This window comes from Ciconia boyciana, chromosome 2 (genome assembly GCF_034638445.1).
Source record: "Ciconia boyciana chromosome 2, ASM3463844v1, whole genome shotgun sequence".
Taxonomy (NCBI): Eukaryota; Metazoa; Chordata; class Aves; order Ciconiiformes; family Ciconiidae; genus Ciconia; species Ciconia boyciana.
In genome coordinates this window covers 92,124,214-92,143,318 of record NC_132935.1, presented here as the reverse complement: position 1 = coordinate 92,143,318, position 19,105 = coordinate 92,124,214, and the positions used below count along the sequence as shown (strand labels likewise).

General features: G+C 41.0%; 1 protein-coding gene across 1 annotated transcript in view; it reads left to right on the top strand.

Moving 5' to 3' along the window:
• The window catches only part of BCL2 (BCL2 apoptosis regulator), a 96,881-nt gene extending 91,727 nt beyond the window's left edge, over positions 1 to 5,154 (top strand). The window contains exon 2 of the mRNA XM_072853162.1: positions 401 to 5,154. Within this exon, the coding sequence (XP_072709263.1) occupies positions 401 to 535 (135 nt within the window). The 3' untranslated portion in view covers positions 536 to 5,154. The remainder of the gene's footprint in view (positions 1 to 400) is intronic.
• Positions 5,155 to 19,105: the final 13,951 nt, after the last annotated feature.

Here is a 19,105-nt window from a genome sequence, read left to right as displayed (position 1 = left end):
GACCAGCAATATAGATGCCCCGTGTTCAGTGGAAATGAAAGGTTTGGAGAATGAAGGTCCATTTACCTCCTTTGTATATGTTTCTGTATACAACATTCAGGAGCCAAAATGGTGGTACTCATATTTTAAAATGCTGCTCCCGTATTTTCTGTTAGACTGGGCATGCCTAAAGCAGAAGTCACGACCGTAAGTAATTACAGCAATATTTGTGAAGAAATAGGCAGGAGAACTTTGTGCTGAGCACTGCACAAAAACATAGCTCCCAAACCACTATTTTAATAGGTTTGTGTGGGTTTTTTGTGCTGGCGTGATTGCTGGATGACCATTGAGCGGGAAGAAATTGCCCTCCCTCTCTGAAAAAGTTACTGCAATTCTGATATTCTGTTCTTTCCCTTTCTAGGATGCCTTCGTGGAGTTGTATGGCAACAGTATGAGGCCTTTGTTCGATTTCTCCTGGATCTCTCTGAAGACTATCCTGAGTCTGGTTCTGGTGGGAGCTTGCATCACTCTTGGCGCTTATCTCGGACATAAGTAGAGTCACTCAGTTTATCGTGGATTACAAAAGTCTTTCAAAACAACAAAATAATATTTTTTTTTTCTGTAGCACAATGATATTTTATGAGCAAAACAACTTCCCAGCTAAAGATTAAATCAGCTATTACTGCCAAAGGAAATATCATTTATTTTTACATTGCAGGAAAATTATTTATTAAAAGATATTTACATTTTAACCTGCTATTTTCAGAAACTCTGCAAGTTGTATCTATCATCACATCATGTTGTTATTCCTAACTTTAATGAGCCCCAAAGTCTTTTAGGTTCTTTTTTTAATTAATGCAACTGGCTGGATTATTTTATCTCTGAAGAGCAAATATGCTGACAAAGACCTACCTGCTTACATTTATGAGGGCAGTTACTTGAGCTGCTAAAGGCTGCGTAATTGTGTTGATTTTCCTTGCATTTTCCGGATGGCTGGGAGGGATCTGAAAGACAAGGTCAGCGTGAACAAAGTTCTCACCCTGTCCTGCTGGCAAGAACTGATGGAGTAAGCAATTCAACATGGTACATATGGGGGGTCGAGATGGCAACTTCTTGAAGGACACCTGGCTATGCCTACAGGAGAACAGTTGGAAATACGATTGCCTATGTCTCGTAAACATGCGTTTTCAAGTTACCAGTTGTGCCATCACACCATAATCACAATACCCTAATACACATCAACTCAAATACTTTTTTTAATAGAAGTGTGAAGCTAAATCTTTGGGGCTTGCAGGAAATTGCCGTTCCAGTGATTTTCTCAGCATTAAAACGTTTTTTTGCGGCTACTGACAGAGAACCATCAGGAGACCTTAAGTGCCTGCTTCGACAGAGCAGAGCTGGAGTCTGAAGACCTGACCTGTGTCCCACTTCAGTGGGCTCATATCTGCAACTAATCCTGTTTACTTACTGAGTTCCTCCAGGGGTTTGAAACCAATTAGATGCGGTCTCTAAATCCCTGAAAGTTGAAAAAGATCTTAATTTTATTTGGCAAGAAGCAGACCTCAACTGAGTTACAGATTAGCTCTGACTATCCTTGTTTATCAAACTGGACACCAAAATCAAGTTCATTTTCATAACAGGAAAAGAAAGTGAGCTTTATCCTCCTGCCCCTCGCCCTCAAAATTATTTCATGCTAATAATTTCCTAAGACTGCCTGCAGAAGAAAAGACGATGAAGAAACTCCAAATCCTCTCTCTGGACAGAGACTCTTTGACACCTCGGTCGCGCAGGTGCCTGCTGTCGTTTCAAGTGAAAACAGGGTGGAGGGAAAGGGGGGGGTGAAGTCATCTGCTCATGTTACAAAATGCAACTCAAGTAAAATTAATGCAGAGTACTCAGTATGCAGTTTTATAAACAGACCTGTGTTCTGAAACCAGATGTGTCAATGCATTTTAAAGTGGGGCTTTCCGTGCGCTCGGAGGGAGCCAGGAGTCTCGACAAAGCCGAAGTCTGAAGCGTGTCCCACGGGCTGCTCCGAGGCATGGAAATGTCCAGCTTCAAATGTTTAAGTCAAGCGCTCCTATTTTTTCTATGAAACTTTTGAAATCTGGGATTTGTGGGTAAATGGACATCCAGACATAAACAGAAAAGGTTGCAAAGCTCTGGATAAAATGTACCGTACAATACATAAGTGCTCTAAGGCTGAGAAAAATACAGTGAATAAACTGTAGATCCAACCTCAAGATTCCAGTCAGATAACTTTGTGGCATTATATGCAACATATCTCCATTAACTTGGGAATGTAATATGTTCAATGTTAAGGCTGTAGTTGATGTTGTGTCTTCAAAGCTGCTTTTTTGTTTGTTTGTTTTTTTTAAGATTTGTACATCTCAGCATTTTTACTGCTATTTAGTTGTGGCACCTACACTTTGTATGAGCAAAGATGGAGCAAGCTTACATTTCAAATTTGAAATTACTTTTAATTTTATAGAAACATAGAAAGGAAATGTTTCTAAGAACACAAAAATGTGAACTGTGCTTGATTAAAGAAAAATGAAAAATCCCACCATCAAAGAAAAAGCACCTGCAATGTTTTCAGAGTGCTTCTGTCAGAAGTGGGCGTGCTCGTGTAGGGTCCGTATGAAAACTATTTGAAATGGGAGCAACCGAATATTGTGGATTGAGTGCGGGCTTTGGTTTTTTCAGCTTCCAAGCCAAATTTGTCTGCAGCCAATTTCACAACTGGAATTGGCTGGTATCGAGCTAATGTTTCATTTCACAATCTAGTCTTCATTTCAATTTGTGCCCATACGCCCATTAAAGTTCATAAACTATTAGACCTCAAATTGTTTCAATATTGTTTATTTTATTAAAGGTTTACAATGTCAAAAGTAGTAAAAGAGTAACTATCAATTCCAGTGCTGCTATACTACTAGGATAATTTGAATGGGTTTTATTTTTTAATACCTTCCAATGGCAAAAGTTTTTTAAAGCTGCTTTAGAAATAATATGAAGAAGACACATGATACACATTTAAATAAATACTGAGGATTTTGTGTTCTGTTGTGTCTACTCACTGGACTTCCCAGTGTATTAGTTAATACCAGGCAAAAAGAAGAGTCATGATGACTGTTGATGATTTTATTTTATTAAAGAGCTAATGGAGTTTTCCCATCCTGACTGCAGAATAGTACAGTATTGTGGCTGCATTAGGTATAATGATAGTTGATAATACATTTATTAAGAAACATATTAGAAACATTGAATGTACATAAAAGCTTGAACTTCTTTAATAAAATCCTCTCCTCTCACTCCTGCATTTCTTTTGCAATAATTCCTGTCTTTCCTATTCTTCTTTACACTTTCACATAAGATTTTTTTTCCCACAAAATGCCTTATAGACTTCCATGCTCCAAGACTATGCTTCAGGGAAAATCCATCCTCTGTCACTATGTATGCACACACAGCTGACCACTCCCAGCATATCCAAGTTGTAAAAGCAAAAAATAACAAAAGAGGGACACTTCTGAAGTTGGTTAGGTGTGGAAGATGAGAGGACCACAAAGGAAGAGGTCAAAAAGTGGAGGGAAACAAAGAGATCACTGAAATATCTCCTTGGTTAAAGAAAGAAGACTGTTACCTAGAATTTGTTCATCTCTCATCCTTTCCCTTGAAAAAGGATGATATAAGGGCAGAGTAAAAGATTGCAGAGACCCCACAATTATTCTTCACTATAAAACTTTGTTAATTCTGAAGGTGGTCTTTTGCAAAACAGGAAATCCGTAGGAATTGAAGAGAAATACTTGGTTTTGCTGTATTCAATTTATTTGTTGTTAATTCTTTTTCACTGCATTTATTAAGAAAACAATGAAGGAAAATATTTTGTTTCTGAAAAAAAAATCTGTAAGATCACCTAAGATCTGTTATAGATCAGTAACTGAGGAACAGATGGAAAAACAAAAACAAAATTCTGCAAGTTAAGTATTCTGAAATCAGAGCTGACACAGAGGACATTTCTTAATAGAACAAGCACTGGACCCACCAGAGGAGTAATGGAGCTGTCAAGGTAACAGAGAATATACAGATAAGGAAGGGGGCTGGAAGATACAGAGAATGACATTGGTATGTAAGAAAATCTCGAGTTTCATATGATGCAGGAGTTCACCCAAGATGGTCTGAAAATAACTTTTAACTAAAGCCAGCTACAAATGTGTGCACTACATGACTACAATTACTAAAAATTTTCAGTTACAAAATTATTTGTAAATTATTATAAAATTATCCAATCACTATAAAAGTTCATCGATTTGCTGTTGTGATTGGGGATTACACAGCCTGAGTAGGGTTGCACTAATAAGGAACAATTATGGAAAAAAAAAAAGTTGCTCTGAAACCAGATGTGCAAAGGAAACACGAAGGTGTTGCAGTTCAAAGAATACAGACCCAGTACCCCCAATCCTTGCATGCACGCAGTCTCCCCAGCTGAGGCAGTGGGAGCCAGCTATACCTAAGGACTGCATGCTTTGACCCTGAAGCATGACACTGTGCTTAGCTGTGCACCTGCACTCCACTTCACAAACCTAGAAGCCCTATTGATTAAAAGTATAGTGAAGTAGCATGTTTAAAGTTTATCTTTTTTTTCCTCTCTCTGTCTTTAAACAAGCTAGCAAAATGATTAATTTGTATTATGAGTTTATGGCTCAGTACTATATGAAAAATTAAACATCTTTTGATTTATAACTATAAAACTTCTTTCTCATTGCAAAAGCCCAGCTTTGTTTTTCATTCCTATCTTTCTTTCAAACAAGGCTAAATACAAGGAAGACAAAAGAGCTAATTTAATCTGTATTTGGCTTAAATCACACTCCTATACTAAGTTAATGCAGCTTCATCACACAATGAAATCTTTTTCAAAAAGTTATACAGCATTACAAATTCCACACAAAAACTATATATTTTTATAATTTAAATAGCATATTTTTTCTTTTTCTTCTGAATATTTGAATTTTAATTATCACCAGCATAAATGTACATAAGCAGATATTGTTTATCCAGTACCTTTGGATGATGTATGTATGGTAATGTAGTTTGTCAGTTTATCACCATTTAATATGATTATGTTGTTCTTTGTCTTTAAAACGTTATACAACCATGCTGCCATTAAACCTTCCATGTCTGTCTAGTTAATATTGTGAAAAAATAATAAAGCACACTGTGAGTTACTTGTTTTGCATTTGCATTGTTTAGGATTTGTTGATAAAAAACCTACTCAAACATTTTGAGTGTAATCCCATAAATGAAACATAATGTTTCCTTCCTGATAGTTCTGTTGACATGTTCTGCTCAATATTGGCCAGTATTCGCCAGCCTTCCTCAAAGGCCTCTGTGCATCGAGATGCAATACCCAGGTTTGATAAGCTGCTGCTGCGTGAAATACAGTCCACAGGTGTACCACCCACTTTGGGACCCAAGGAGAGTGTCACCCATTCTGCGGTCCCATACATCTGATGTCTTGTGGAAAGTGCAGCAAGACTCTCCTATTTATTTGCTAAAACTACTTTCTGTCCTTGTAGAAAGGCGCTGGAAAAGCATATTAGCAAGTTTCAACAGGAGAAAAAGAAGTATTTTTGTTACTGCTGAAGGTTTGTTACAGTTAGGATTGGTTTCCAGCAGGTATTTAGGTATTTTGCTTCTTAAAGGCTCATATTAACTGGCCCTCAAATCCCAGTTGTTGCCACATACCTTCTGTGGCTTTAGTTCATGTAGAACATAGCTAAATGAGCTCAGGTAATGAGTATTTAACTGCCCTAAGAATTTACCCAGCTTCTTGAGTGGGTTTTGCAGCCTAGCATGTGCACTGTGCTGTCATGGATGCACTTGTTGTGAGTGCCTGAAGTTAGTAGATTAATGCCTTTCAAGGACAATTCAGACACATGTGCAAAACATCTACTCCTCTGTCTGTCCTGAAAACAGAGAAGGTGGAGGAAGTCAGCCTGAAACCGAAAGAAGAAGCCACAGCAGCAGAACACAACTAATAGACTCTCCTCTGGGCTCTGGGATTAAACCGTCCAGCAGAGAGCAAGGTTACTAAATCCTTTGCAAGGCAGAAGGTAATTTGCAGTTCTGCAAGTACTGCCATTTCCCCCCCATTATTCTGTGAGACTGGAAAAAGAAGAAAAGGACTTGGAGGAAAGTAGCCTCAGCACTGTCTTTTTTCTCGCTAAAACCTAACAAAGGAAGATGGGATTAAATTTCCCTAGGGAGGCAAACCGAGTTCAGCAAAAACAGGTAAATTAGTTCAGTGATTTTCCTCTTTCTGCCTGGTCAGATGACTCCAGTTTTTCTACAAAGCTAACAGATTAGTACCCATGATTGAATGGGTGCTAATCCCATGACTTTACTACTGGGACCAAGCACAGTGGCCTTAATGCCATGACTTTACTACAACCATGACTTTACTACTGGGACCAAGCACAGTGAACAGAAGAGGTCTGGATAAAGACAAAATGAATGTTAGACCTGATAACCAAGGTGGGTTTCAGCTATCTGAAAATTAGGTAGGAGCACCTTTAAAACAAGTTTTGCTGGGCCAAGACCAGAAAGCTCTCTCCTCAAAATATACTCCAGTGGTTTCAAGCACCGTAAGTCTCCACAGAAGCTGCACTGCTGGCAATGCGCTGCAATCCCTCTGCGGCAGCAGGCTCTGAGTCCTGAGGTACCTATATCTCCTACTTTTGTCCCCCTAGTTTATTAAATATTTAATGGGAGACTGCAAAGGATACAAAGTGAAATTTATTCCAGTATGAATGGCCAGGTAACAACTGCATGCCATTTAAGTTTCACATAACACCTGACCCTAAGAAGAGTTAGCCTTCTGCTTGTAAGTGACTTTTTGGTATCAAGAACTGCCTCTGAGGACATTTTACTCGGGGCAAAAGACCAATTAGTCAAGATTTGTGCACTGCAAGAAACTGACTTGCACAGATGGACAAACAACAAAGCAGCTCTTGAAGCATCCCGTCATAGTCTGTAGTTTACCGCACCCCACTACAACTGAACACAAGTATGGAAAATGTTCAGAATGGCTCTCTAAAACCTCAAAGGGATAAATATGCAAGTCAGTAAAAACCATCAGTATCTAATTTTTTCAGAACTTCTCAAGGTGCAGGCCCACTCCTTGCTACCCTGCCATATACTGAAAAATGTTTCTGGATTAGTTCAACCAGATGATGCCTCTTCCTCTCCGATGGGGATACCTATTCTGGTACTAACCTGTGCAACTCATTTTAAATGTACTGAGTTGCCTCTTGGATATCCTGGAGAAATGTATTAGTGTGCCCTATTCTGCATGTGTCCTCCAGAACTCCCATTACAAGCATGACCACAATGGTGGGAATGCAATGCCTTGGTTATAGCGAGAAGCTCTGAATCTGAATTCAAACTCAAACAAGGTCCTGGTCATGCAGATAAAGATGTGCATCTGGAGAAGACAGTACTGGTGCAAAGCTTTATAAAGCTACAGGTGAGAGAAATAAAAGCCAGCCAATCTATTTATTTGGAGATGAAACGGAAAAGGAACCTCCTTCCGTTTCTTTGTCCACCTGATAAGCTACAGACACCTGCCTACGTGGTCAGAGATGCTGTCCAATGCCCTACTTAGTAATTTTCTTGAGGTCACCTGAAGTTTCATGGAGGTTTAAATCTTTCCCCACCTGTACATTCCCAGTCTAAAAGATTACTGATCCTCAATATATCCAGTAAGTACACCTTTCCCTTTCCCACCTGTGCCTTCCAGAATATTACTGTTCTCACCTCTCTGGGAACACTAAAGACCCTTTGGCAGATGAGGTGTAATATATGTGGATGATACTATTAGTAGATTATTAACAATAATGTCCAATGTGTGTATCTTGGGCTACGCTACTGTGATCATAAGCACCGTGGTGGTCTCTGCATTGCTAGACTACCGAGCTGAGATAGTTTCATCCAAATTATGAAGAGGCACCTGATGCCATTTCTGTCAAAGCAGCCATAGCCCATGCTAAGGTGTTTACTCAGGCTGTAGGGGGATGAATGAGACCTGATCCAGCATCATCTAGTTAGAATGGCACAAACAGGCTTTATCCTGTTCACCATAAAGCCCTGTGGCAGAAAGTTAACTTACAGTAGGGGAAAAAAGATTTGGTCAACTTGACCCAGCAGGGGTTACACCGGAGCAGCACTTCATGTAATGCATTTATGTAAACTCATGCCATGCAACTACTTCATATTCCTTCCAAAACTGCTCTTTCAGTCAAGTATCATGAATCCCAAAATTGGATTTATTGTTCCACTGAAACACAATAAGCTTCATGTCTCATACACATAAACTGACAAGCATATCTGATGCAAACACATAAAAGGTTAATGCATGCAGTCTATTACTGACCACTGACTGAGGCCACGAAGTTACTCATTCACACTGGGGTGGCAACAGCTTTGATAGACCCTTAATCTTTGTCTTTGTTGGGGCAACTACATCAGAAATTGTGAAAGGAGAAAATGCTGTGCTCAGCATGCAAACGGACAAAAATCTAGACTGTACATTATTGCTGCAGTGGAAATAATCATCCCTGATTTACTAAAAGCTTACTCAAAAGAACTGAAAACAACTCACTTGTCAAAAAGCCTCTTGCTCTCTTCTAGGGTTCAACCCTCCAAGACACTTGTGTGACAGCACATACCTCTAGTTGCCTAAGGGTGCTGAGCAACATTCAAACTGTGCAGCATTTCATAGAATCAGAGAATGGTTTGGGTTGGGAGGGACCTTCAAAGATCATCTAGTCCAACATCCCTGCCATGGGCAGGGACATCTTCGACTTGATCAGGTTGCACAAAGCCCCATCCAACCTGACTTTGAACACTTCCAATGATGGGGCATCCACAACTTCTCTGGGCAACCTGTTCTAGTGTCTCACCACCAAGATCGTAAAAAAATTTCTTCCTTATGTCCAATCTAAAGCCACCTTCTTTCAGTTTGATCCATTGCCCCTTGTCCTGTCACAACTTACACATTTCAAATCTTAACAGCACCTCAGAATTATTAAATAAATTGACACTGTGATTCCTGGATAGTTTGGAAAGAAAACAGCGGGAGATTGGAAAGTGAACCCAAGTGCCACGTGAGACACTGTAACAGGCAACAAGGCAGTTTGGAAATGCACTTCCTTCAAGACAGTATTACTGCAAAATGCTGCGAGGCATCATGCCTCCATACCTCTTACTACGTGATCCCACAGCACTGCAAACGGCAAATCAAAATGACTTTGGCTAAACAGCCCTTCTTCCTGACCTGTGCCATATCCACTGCCCCCTCCCTCCGAACAGCAGAGGAACCTGCCAGCAGGACCCAGCAACGCAAAACATGTCAACCAACCTCAAATTCAAGTTTTGGCAAGCCCACTTTCGTAGTGTAAAGATGCCAGCACCCTGTAATATACCCAGCAGGCGAAGGAGAAGCCACAGTGCTGCAGTATAATTAATGTTGCTTTTCATCGGGGAGCCAGGGCACAGACATACTCTGTAATGCTTTCAGCAGAGCCCAGCCAGCAGCCTGTGCCGTCTGCTCCACCGCCCAGATGGCGTGGCCCGAAAGGGACCGCTGCCTGCACTGCTCTGTCCTCCGATCATTTCGCTTGAAGCCAAAACTGGCAGCAAACCAAGGTGTTCTCTCATGAGACCGTAAATTAATGTTGCTGAAGGAAACTGGCTAGTAGTTCATGTGGCTCTGGGTTTGCTTTCCATCTGGCGTCGAACTTCGAATTCCCTCTACAGCTAGGAATAAAAAAGGTGAGGTGCCTGGGCCACTCAGCACCCCCTACACATTACCAATTTCCTTTCATCCAGGCCCTTAAAAAAAAATCCCTGATCCTGCTACAGTTTTGAAATGTTATAGGGGTTTTTTTGCACTTAAAAAAGCAGCTGTTGTTTCTCTCCAGGCTTTGCAAACATTCTTCCCATTAACTAACTCATTTACTGCTAGCAGCAGGCACAGCTTCCTCCAACACACAGCTCTAAAAGAAGCTGATACATTTTACACTTAAAAAACACGGCCGTGGAAAAGAGACAGATGTATTTTAAACAAAGGTGCTCATTTTCAGCTCCTCCTCACTCCTCCGCCTCACAGACAAGGTATCTAATAAGCCCTTCACTCTAGCCACTGACCACCTAAATCAGCACGATGAATTGTCCCAGTGTTTTCATTAGGGACATAAAATCAATCTTTAACCAAGGACAAATAGCACTGCTTCCAGTTACATGCAAGTTACAGCTTCCAGTTCTGGAATTAGACATCAGTCCTGTTACTTCGTGGCTGCTTCCTTGTTTTCTGCAAAGACAGAGAGGGAAAGGAAGGCCAGTCCAGAGGTCATAAAAGATATCAAAGAAGTATAAATGGAAAAAAACTATACAGCTACCTCCAACAAGAGATGAGACAGCATCTGAGGTTCAGATAGGTCTAGGCTCCTCTTCACATCACACGCTTTTCAAAGCATGCTACCAACTCGAGAACTACTCCCATCATCATCTACTGGGAAACTCCCATTAATATCAACTGGAGTTAGGAAGAGATGTTTTAGTACTTGCACTGGAAGTGGAGCCATTGATAGCTGCAGAACAGCTTTAACTGCTACACAAGGTTATTCGACTACCTGAGAAAGGCATGGATCTTTCTTCAAAAATCTTTACTTTTCTTAAGTTCAAGTTGATTGTGGGAGGAAGCTCTGTGGCCGGAAAAAAATCAGAGAGCCATCCCAAGTGCTGCTCATCCCTTATGAGGACAAAACCCCAGCTGTCCCTTTACAATACTTCAAGCCCCTTTGAAAGCAACACCAAAACCCATGATACAGTCAGAAAGGTATTAGGAAAATGGAACATGACACACAGCTGCGACATGTATCACAAGTGAGCACAACACGTGCAAACACAGATGGACCCTGGTCTAAGTGGTATCGGTTTCTTTGCTTATTTTGCATGTTTGACAAGTGACATTTTACCTCATGCTTTCCCAAGCCCTTCTGGAAGTAATTTCTGTATGCACCTTCAGAAGGCCACCAACAAGGACATAATCAAAAAGTCTTGATTCGCTTGCCCTAAAATGTTCAAATTCTCTCCTACAGGAGAAAATGTATTAAAAAAACCAAAGTGCCTGGTTCAATTCACTTTTTAGATTTAGTAGTTCCTTGGAAAGAATTAGCTAGTCAAAAACTATGTCACTTTTGGCAAACAGAAGTATACATACCCACATAAAAAAACCGCTGTCCTTCATTTTGAACTGTACGTCCACTGCCGAATCATCCTTTTCTTTAATTACAGCTGACAATTGCACAGATGTCTCCAACGCAGTTTGCTCATAAAGACACATTCATTGCAATGAGATACATGACAGACTTCACACTTAACAGTTGTCAACATAAGTTCATTAACATGTCTTGAGTATCCATTTGCCCACCCCCACCCACTTCAAAACCCAAATTAAAACCCGCTTTTCTTCTGTCATCACATCCTCCAACAACTATCACCACTCACTCAAATGTTAGGAAAGTAAGTCCCCGCTTTTTCCATAATCTCCATCAACTAATGCTACTTCCAACAAAAGCAGTGTACAAACAAACTCAAAGTTGAAAGAAGAAAAATGAAAGAAGCCATTTTCATTTCCCAAAGACCACATCTATTTATGTTGCTGATCCATCCAATTAAGTGGTATGATTCACCAATGACTAGTAGCACAAACATACATTCATGTCTTAAATTCTGTCAAAACATTACAAAATTAGACAGCACAGAGCAGCTACCATTGTCATTTTAATGATGTGCCCATGATGACTGTAGCTGGCAAAACAAATGTTCCAGTGTTATATGAGCCCTTTTAATAGGTAAAGTATTTCCTATAAAAATAAGCTTGCATACATAGAAGACAACAGGGTGGTAGAGGTCAATTATAAAAGATATCTTTACTGGGTAGAAGAGACCTAAAAGTTCTCGCTTATGAATGTCAGGCAAGCTTATCTTATGCACATGTGGGGCAGCAGCCCCAAATGGAAACAACAAAAGCTATGGGACTCTAAACAAGAAGAATGCCCGTATTTCATATTAGTCTAAACAGGAGCTGAGCACATGATGGAACATGTCTACCGATGGAGCTAACCATCTGAAAACAAGAGATGTTAGCAGATTTCATTTTGCAAGTGAAGACATTTATCAGTCAAAACTACTTGTGACTCATGCTGAGATTAAGTTTTATATTAAAACAATAAATTAAACCACCTGTTTGTGTCATCATTGAGAAGACTGATAATTAACCTGCACACGTGAACTTTGCCGTAAATGTCTATTGACAGCAATAATCAGGGACTTGGTTACAACACTGCTCATTTTTCATACTCTCATAGGAACAGAAACAAAATGTTCAACTCCAGTACCTCTTTATGATTACTTGAACTGAGAGAGGGCTATAAGGTACAGCAAGTTCAAGTAGGATTCAGTAGGTCCTCCCTATTCACGAGTCCTCCCTACTCATATCAGGCTTTGGGTTTTGCAAGACATTTGCATCTTTAACTCCTAGACGGAGCTAAGGGTGTTGTGAACCTCGTAAGGGTCAAGTCTTTGGTGACCTTCAGAGCCAGGTGAGCACTGCAACCTGAAAGGAATATCAATGCTAGAAGGTGGGGCACCAGCAGAAGGAAATTTCCCTCCTTATTGGAATGTGGCTTAGGAGAGAGTCCCTTTGAATCCCTCCACTGGTGTCTCACTCTGCTCCTTTGCTGTCTCCCCTCTTTTGCGCTGCAGACGTGTGCACATATGTAGCTGTAACTTAAGAGCCCAGCACCGATGAATGCCCTCCTTATTGTCAGACAGGTCTCCCTGCCACTGGGCTATATAGAGAGCATTTACCATCACAGCTAAGTGTCCTCATGTAACAATCAATGTTGTGAGACAACTTTTTCCCTGAGTTTCCCTCTCTCCTCCACCTTGTTTGATGGGAAGATGGAACATGGTAAGGGAAGGAAATTGTGCAGCTGGAAGCTCCCCAGGAAACCTTGGAATAATTCTCCAGTGGAAGAAGAACATCCATGGAAGTTATAAAATCCCATCTAAAACTGATATATCTGTATTGCAGGAAGTATGTGGTGAATCTTTCTTCGTAAATGTGATTTGAATATATATAGATGATACAGTAAGACAAATTCAGGTTCTGGCAAATTAAGACTTTCTATTACTATATATACTCTACTAAGTAGAAATTCAAAATTACACACAAGAACATGAGAAAAAAGCAGTCATACTGACAAAAGTGGGGTTTTTTTAAAACTTATTTATTTTGCCAAAAATTCCATCTAAACGCAAAAGCTTAATATAATGTTAACTATGGTGCTGCTATTCTACCTGTATAATCAGCTTAATGCCTCTGAAGATTTAAAGAATAGTGCAGCAATTATGTGATTGCATCTTAATGCCAGCTTTAAAAGGAAGGGAAAAAATAACTTCTGTATGCCTCACAGAAACAAGTAATTGCTTTAAATCCATCTTCCTTGAAAGCAAGCTGTAAACTCTCCAGTTTCAAAACAGACAGATGAATCTTATGCAATTTGTCTGGTTTCTAATTATTAAGATAATTCATAATAAAAAGCTGGAGGGGGGAGAATTAGGTGCTAGGGAAAGATGTTTGGGCACACATCAACCTCCAAAATGGATTGAGATCAGATGAAAAAGAGAGAACAGAACGGCTATTAAACTTCTCCCTAGTCTTCACTGGGGCTGTTGTTATAAACTTTGAGTACAGCTGCACTTAATGAGTTTGTGTAAAAGCAGACATCATACAAATGGGAGAAAGTAGGAACTTCATCCAATTAGATAAGAGAATTGGCCAGCAGCCTCCAACAAACTGAAAAGCTCTTCCAACTTTAGGGATGAGAGCTAATTATAACTCTATTTTTGTGTGTGTGCGATGCTACTAAATTATTAAGAAATATTGTCCTGTCAAAAAACTATGTCATATGCACTGACTTGATTATTACAGATAGAGTATTTGCCAGAGACAGGGCTGGAAAGTGATTAGCCTTGATGACAAGAGAAGTCATTCTGCCATCAAACTTCAGGGTGCAAATGGCTTCCCTTCTTGAGTTCCTCCCAAAACTTGGACAACGGGGTGGAATGGCAAGAATTTCTATTTCTTCTTCTTGGTAGTGAGGATGCAAGAAAGACATGTGGACATAGATAGTTGTGTGCCTGTTCAAGAAAGGTAGCTCAAGAGATGTTCACTGTTGAAACTAACACACAAACTGGGGTATTTTTTTCCCTTTATTTTTTTTAACACACAATAAGACGAAGAATCAGAACTGAGCTAGACAAGAACAAGCAGAAAGGTTCTCACTGTTGCTTGATAACAATAAGTACTTTGTCCAGGGAGTGGGCTAAGCTACGAAGTTCCTTCTCCTCCTCCTTCGTCACCCCCAAGCGTGCCTCCTTAACACACTACGCTACAACTACTTAGGGTGTGAAACTCCCAGCAGCCGTGGCCCAAACAGCCTTCTTGGCTCCGTGGCCAAGAAGGTCCCCCAGACACCTCCAGGCAACACTGTCCATCAAGTCAGGCAACTTTCAAGAAACAAATGACATTTTATGTAAAGAGAAAAAAGTGTGAGCGGGCATGTGCTCACGCTGTGAGAGTGCATGCTGAGGGCAGCAGGGAGGGGAAGTGAAATTAGAGAATGTTGAATATTAGAAAACAGTTCAAACTCTGAACCCTGCTATTTCGCTTCAGTTGTGCCTCCTTTGGAATAAGTGCTTACGACCACTGCCAAACAATGTCACTCCTGATAGCCTAACTCCCAGGTTCTGTGCTTGCTGACAGCCTGTGCAGACCGTCATTATGAGTACGAAGCGTAGCTTGGTTTTCTTTTCAGGACAAGGTAGGGCTACGGGGACTCCCTGAAAGAAGCCAGAAAAACAAGACAAAAAAAAACGCAGAGCAGACAGAGCACACCGGAAGGCTGAGACTGCTAATGGGACAGCTGTAAACAAGGATGAAAGACTCAAATATGGGATTAAAAAGGACAGGGGGAAGAGTCCAGAAGAGCGCTGTGTTTGAATCTATCCAAGCCATACTTCCAAACTGATATATTTTAATTAAATTATCCTAGCAGCAAATAAACTAATTAACTTAGATTTATATCATCAGTAAGACAACAGAGCCAGCAACATCTCAAGAGACTCCCAGCAATCTTTTGAACTTTGAATGAAGGCTACCAGTGCAGCTCCTAAAACTTACACTGGCAGGAGAGAGGTTTAAGGCTTCTAAACACAGATTCAGTGTGTCAGTTTAGAAATGCTAAATAAAAGCAGTGGTGCCTTATTGAACAAAAAGCAAATCACCAAGAAATCAGCTTTCAGGGATCAGCTGAACTGCCGCATTGTACTTGCATGGAAAATTACCCAGCAGCTTTTTCTGAACGAAGAAACACAAATCAGTTTTGCTTAGCGAATGCAGGAGCCAAACTCTTCTATTGTGAGGGTTTCAATAGATGTTCAAATAACTTTGACAACGTGGAGGGGGAAGGGTGTCTCTGACCCAGTTTCTATATTACCGCGTCGCTTGGGTGATGGTGGTACGAGTGTTCACAGCAGAACCTCTCTTCTTTAATTTTCCTCTCCTGCTTGCCCACCAACCATCGCTTTGTTTAAATAATCCACAGATGTTATCATGGACTCAAGAATAAGATTAATTGAGCTTAATGATTGCTGGCAACTTCTTATACGCATTCAGCTGGTGATGTCTTCAGCATAGAGGCCCTTTACACAGTGCGAGAGGAAAATTTGCTTTTTTCTTTGGCTTTCTTATTTCATAGCCATTTTGAAAGTAGAGTTCTCATTTCTTCCTGACATCTTTGTCCAAAACCTCTTAACATGCCGTGAGAAATTTTGAAGGTCAGGCCCTCTTCACCCGGTGGAACCTAAATGATTTTTTTTCTAGGCTCTCCACCAAGAAGTTTCTTGCTACTTCTCATGCCACTGATTGAGGACAAGATGCAACTGCTCCTTTTTGTAGAACAGCAAAAGCCTACAGAGGCAGGGAACTGGACTACTGAGCAAGGGGATAAATGCCTGAAAGAAAGGCTCCACGTGCACAGGTGGCAGGGAAACCGGGAGTCCATGCGTGCAGGCACGTAAGGGCAGTGTCCCCACCAGGCAGTCAGGCAAGAGATACAACATGAACTGGGATGAAAACACTGAAAATCTGAGTAAGAGAGGCAAAATCCAAAGGATGCACATGAAGCTAAAATGACAGTTTCTTCCCACAGCAAGGGCTGAAATACACTTACAAGTCTGAACATCCACAATAATAATTTCCTCTTTAAAAAGCCCTCACTGCTAGCCATGTTTCAATCTGGTTTTCAACAGATCTTGAATTATTATGAACCCTCGCTTGTCTGCTTTGATATGTCACAAGCCATCACTAACCTGACAGCTCTCTGGCAGACTTTCAAGCATCTTCAAAAATATAAAACCAACCTTGCTTCTAGTGCTTCCCCCACTTCCAGCTCCCAAAACAAAACCTAATTCAGGGCTTGAAAAGAGCAGAATCAGAAATAGAGCTCACCAATGTCCTGATAAAGAAAGCCAAAACTAAAAAGTTACACTGTCAAAAGCAATGGAATAAAGGGGAAAAGAAAAGCAGGAACGGTTTCATGTCAGCCCATAGGCTGCACAGTCGCGTATGCCACAGCAGGGGTAACCAACCCTTGAGAAGCACCCAAATAATTCTGTTATGCATAGACTGGGATTACACCAGGTGACTCCCAGCAGGGGTGCACAAATCTGGGGGCTACTGCGCAATCCGAACCCCAGCAGTAGAAGGAGATGAGCCAGCAAAAGCTGCTAAGAAGATCCCTGTTTAATCCTATTGGACAGTAAAGCAGCCAAAGACCTAAGGAGCTGCTGTCATCAGCCACAAGACCTCTTCCCAATTCTCTCTACTTTCCTGGGCTAAGGAGTGTTGTTCAAAGTGCTGGTGCATGTTTTTTAGGGTTAAGGAGACTGGTCGTTCTTGCACTAGTCAGTTATACCCAGAAGACAAAAAGAAAAGACTAAGACTGGAGAGGGGAAAGCCTGAAGAAAAGTAGTTTCTGCAATGTAGTTTCTATTTTTCTATCAACAATACATTTGTATTCTCATTCCATTTGAGAAACCAGGTCCCTTTTTTGCTTTCCTCCCCAGAAGGTTTTCTTCCTTTTTTTTCCACTGGGGAAAAAGAGATCGATTGGAACATTTACATTATAAACCTAACTCATTTTGGTTTGAATCCAACAAATTTTACTTCACTTTCTCAAAATACACGCATTTTCTGCAAACATTTTGTATCATTTGAAAACTCATGTTTGTTAAGAAAATAGTGATGGTTACAACTTTTGACCATTTCTAGTGATTCCTTCTTCATGAGAATTGTGGCACTTTCCTGGAAAACCTCAGCTAGTACGCTAACTTTAGGACTGTTACGTTCACTCAGGTGACAGAGGCGTAATTCCCTCTGCTGCCAGAGACTTCCCTCTTGACTTTGGGCTACTCACTTTGCCTCTATGCTCCTCAAATCCAGCTATAAAACGGGAATTATAGCAACTTGTACCTTACAGAAGCACCATGGGCATAAAACCACTCATTATTGTGAAACTCTTGCATACTGTGGAGGAAGAAGGTATCGAATATATAACAACCCACATGAATTAGGCTTTAGAAAGATGCTGCAGAGGATGATGGACTTGACTGAACTACAATGTGCAACTGAGCAAAGCAGTGTTATTTCCTGAACAACCAAAGCCTTAAGACACTCTTACTCTTGCAAATAGCACCACAAAATCTCTAATGGATTACAGATAGGCAGGACTTCTGTTTTATATCTCAGCCAGAAGACAAGAATCATTCTGCTGCTCAGCGGGCTGAAAACATGCAGTGGGTCAAACAGACCAAAAGGGAAGGCAGCCAGTACCATAGAGTCAAGACCTACGGAATAAACACCATCATTCCTAAAGCACTTTAATTTTATCTCCAGTGGAAAAGCCAGGCTCAGCCTTGCTTTGCTAACAGCATATGAAGAGTTCGCTGCCTGATGCAGTACGCCTGCGATGTTGCTTCAATGCTGGACATTTGTAGCTCCCCTCCTGCAACTTAAAGCTTGTTTTCTGAATGCAGCCTTAGCTAAAACCCTTTCCTGACAAGAATTGATCTCATTTACTTGTTGGTCTTTGACATCCCTTGTCAAGATTCAGGGCGGTCTATTTGCCTTTCTCTAAAGGCTCCCTGCCTTCACACACTGGCGCTGCGTTGGACGCGCTGAGGCCGGTGGCATCCCGGTGCAGACACATGCTAACAGGGAACAGCGGAGAGACCAGTGCCCTTCTCCTCCTCCGCAGATTATCAGCCGTACCTGGTATCGGAGCTGGCGGGGAAGGGGAAAAAGAGAGAAAAACTGAGAAAAGCAAACCAGATGATTAAGGAGTAAAGAATGGCAGATGAAACTAAAAATAGTCCCCTCGGCAGTTGTAAAGGAAATTCGTTTGACAGGAGGCTGCTTCTTTTGTCGAGAGTGGTTTGTTATGCAAGAGACGATACCAACACCGGCTCTTCTTATCTTGGTTGTCAGTTTAACTGACAAAAAGGAGCAGGGGTTAACATCACTGGAGCCACAGCCACTCTTCACATTTGTTTGTTTTCATACATGTGCGTGTTTTAAGAGGCAGCCCAGGGATTAATACTGGCAAGAAACTGTGGTGCAAGCTCAGTTAAGCAATTTCGCAAAAATCTTAAGAGTACTCACTCGCTATTAAAGGCAACAATTAAGCCCCTGCCTGCTTCTGGTTTTGTTCCCCTGCCTCCCGCTTCAACCATCCCAAGAAGGGATCGTGGTGACTTTTCCACACAACAGAAAATTTAATGCTCACAAGTTCTTCCACACACAGGCAGCAGGGGACAACCTTGCCCCTACTCTGCTTTTCCAATTCTCAAGGTAGATCACCCAAAACATGCAGAGCCTTCTGGATACAAGAAAATGCAAACTTAAAATGAACAAAGCAGTTTCATTTTCCCCCCACTCCTT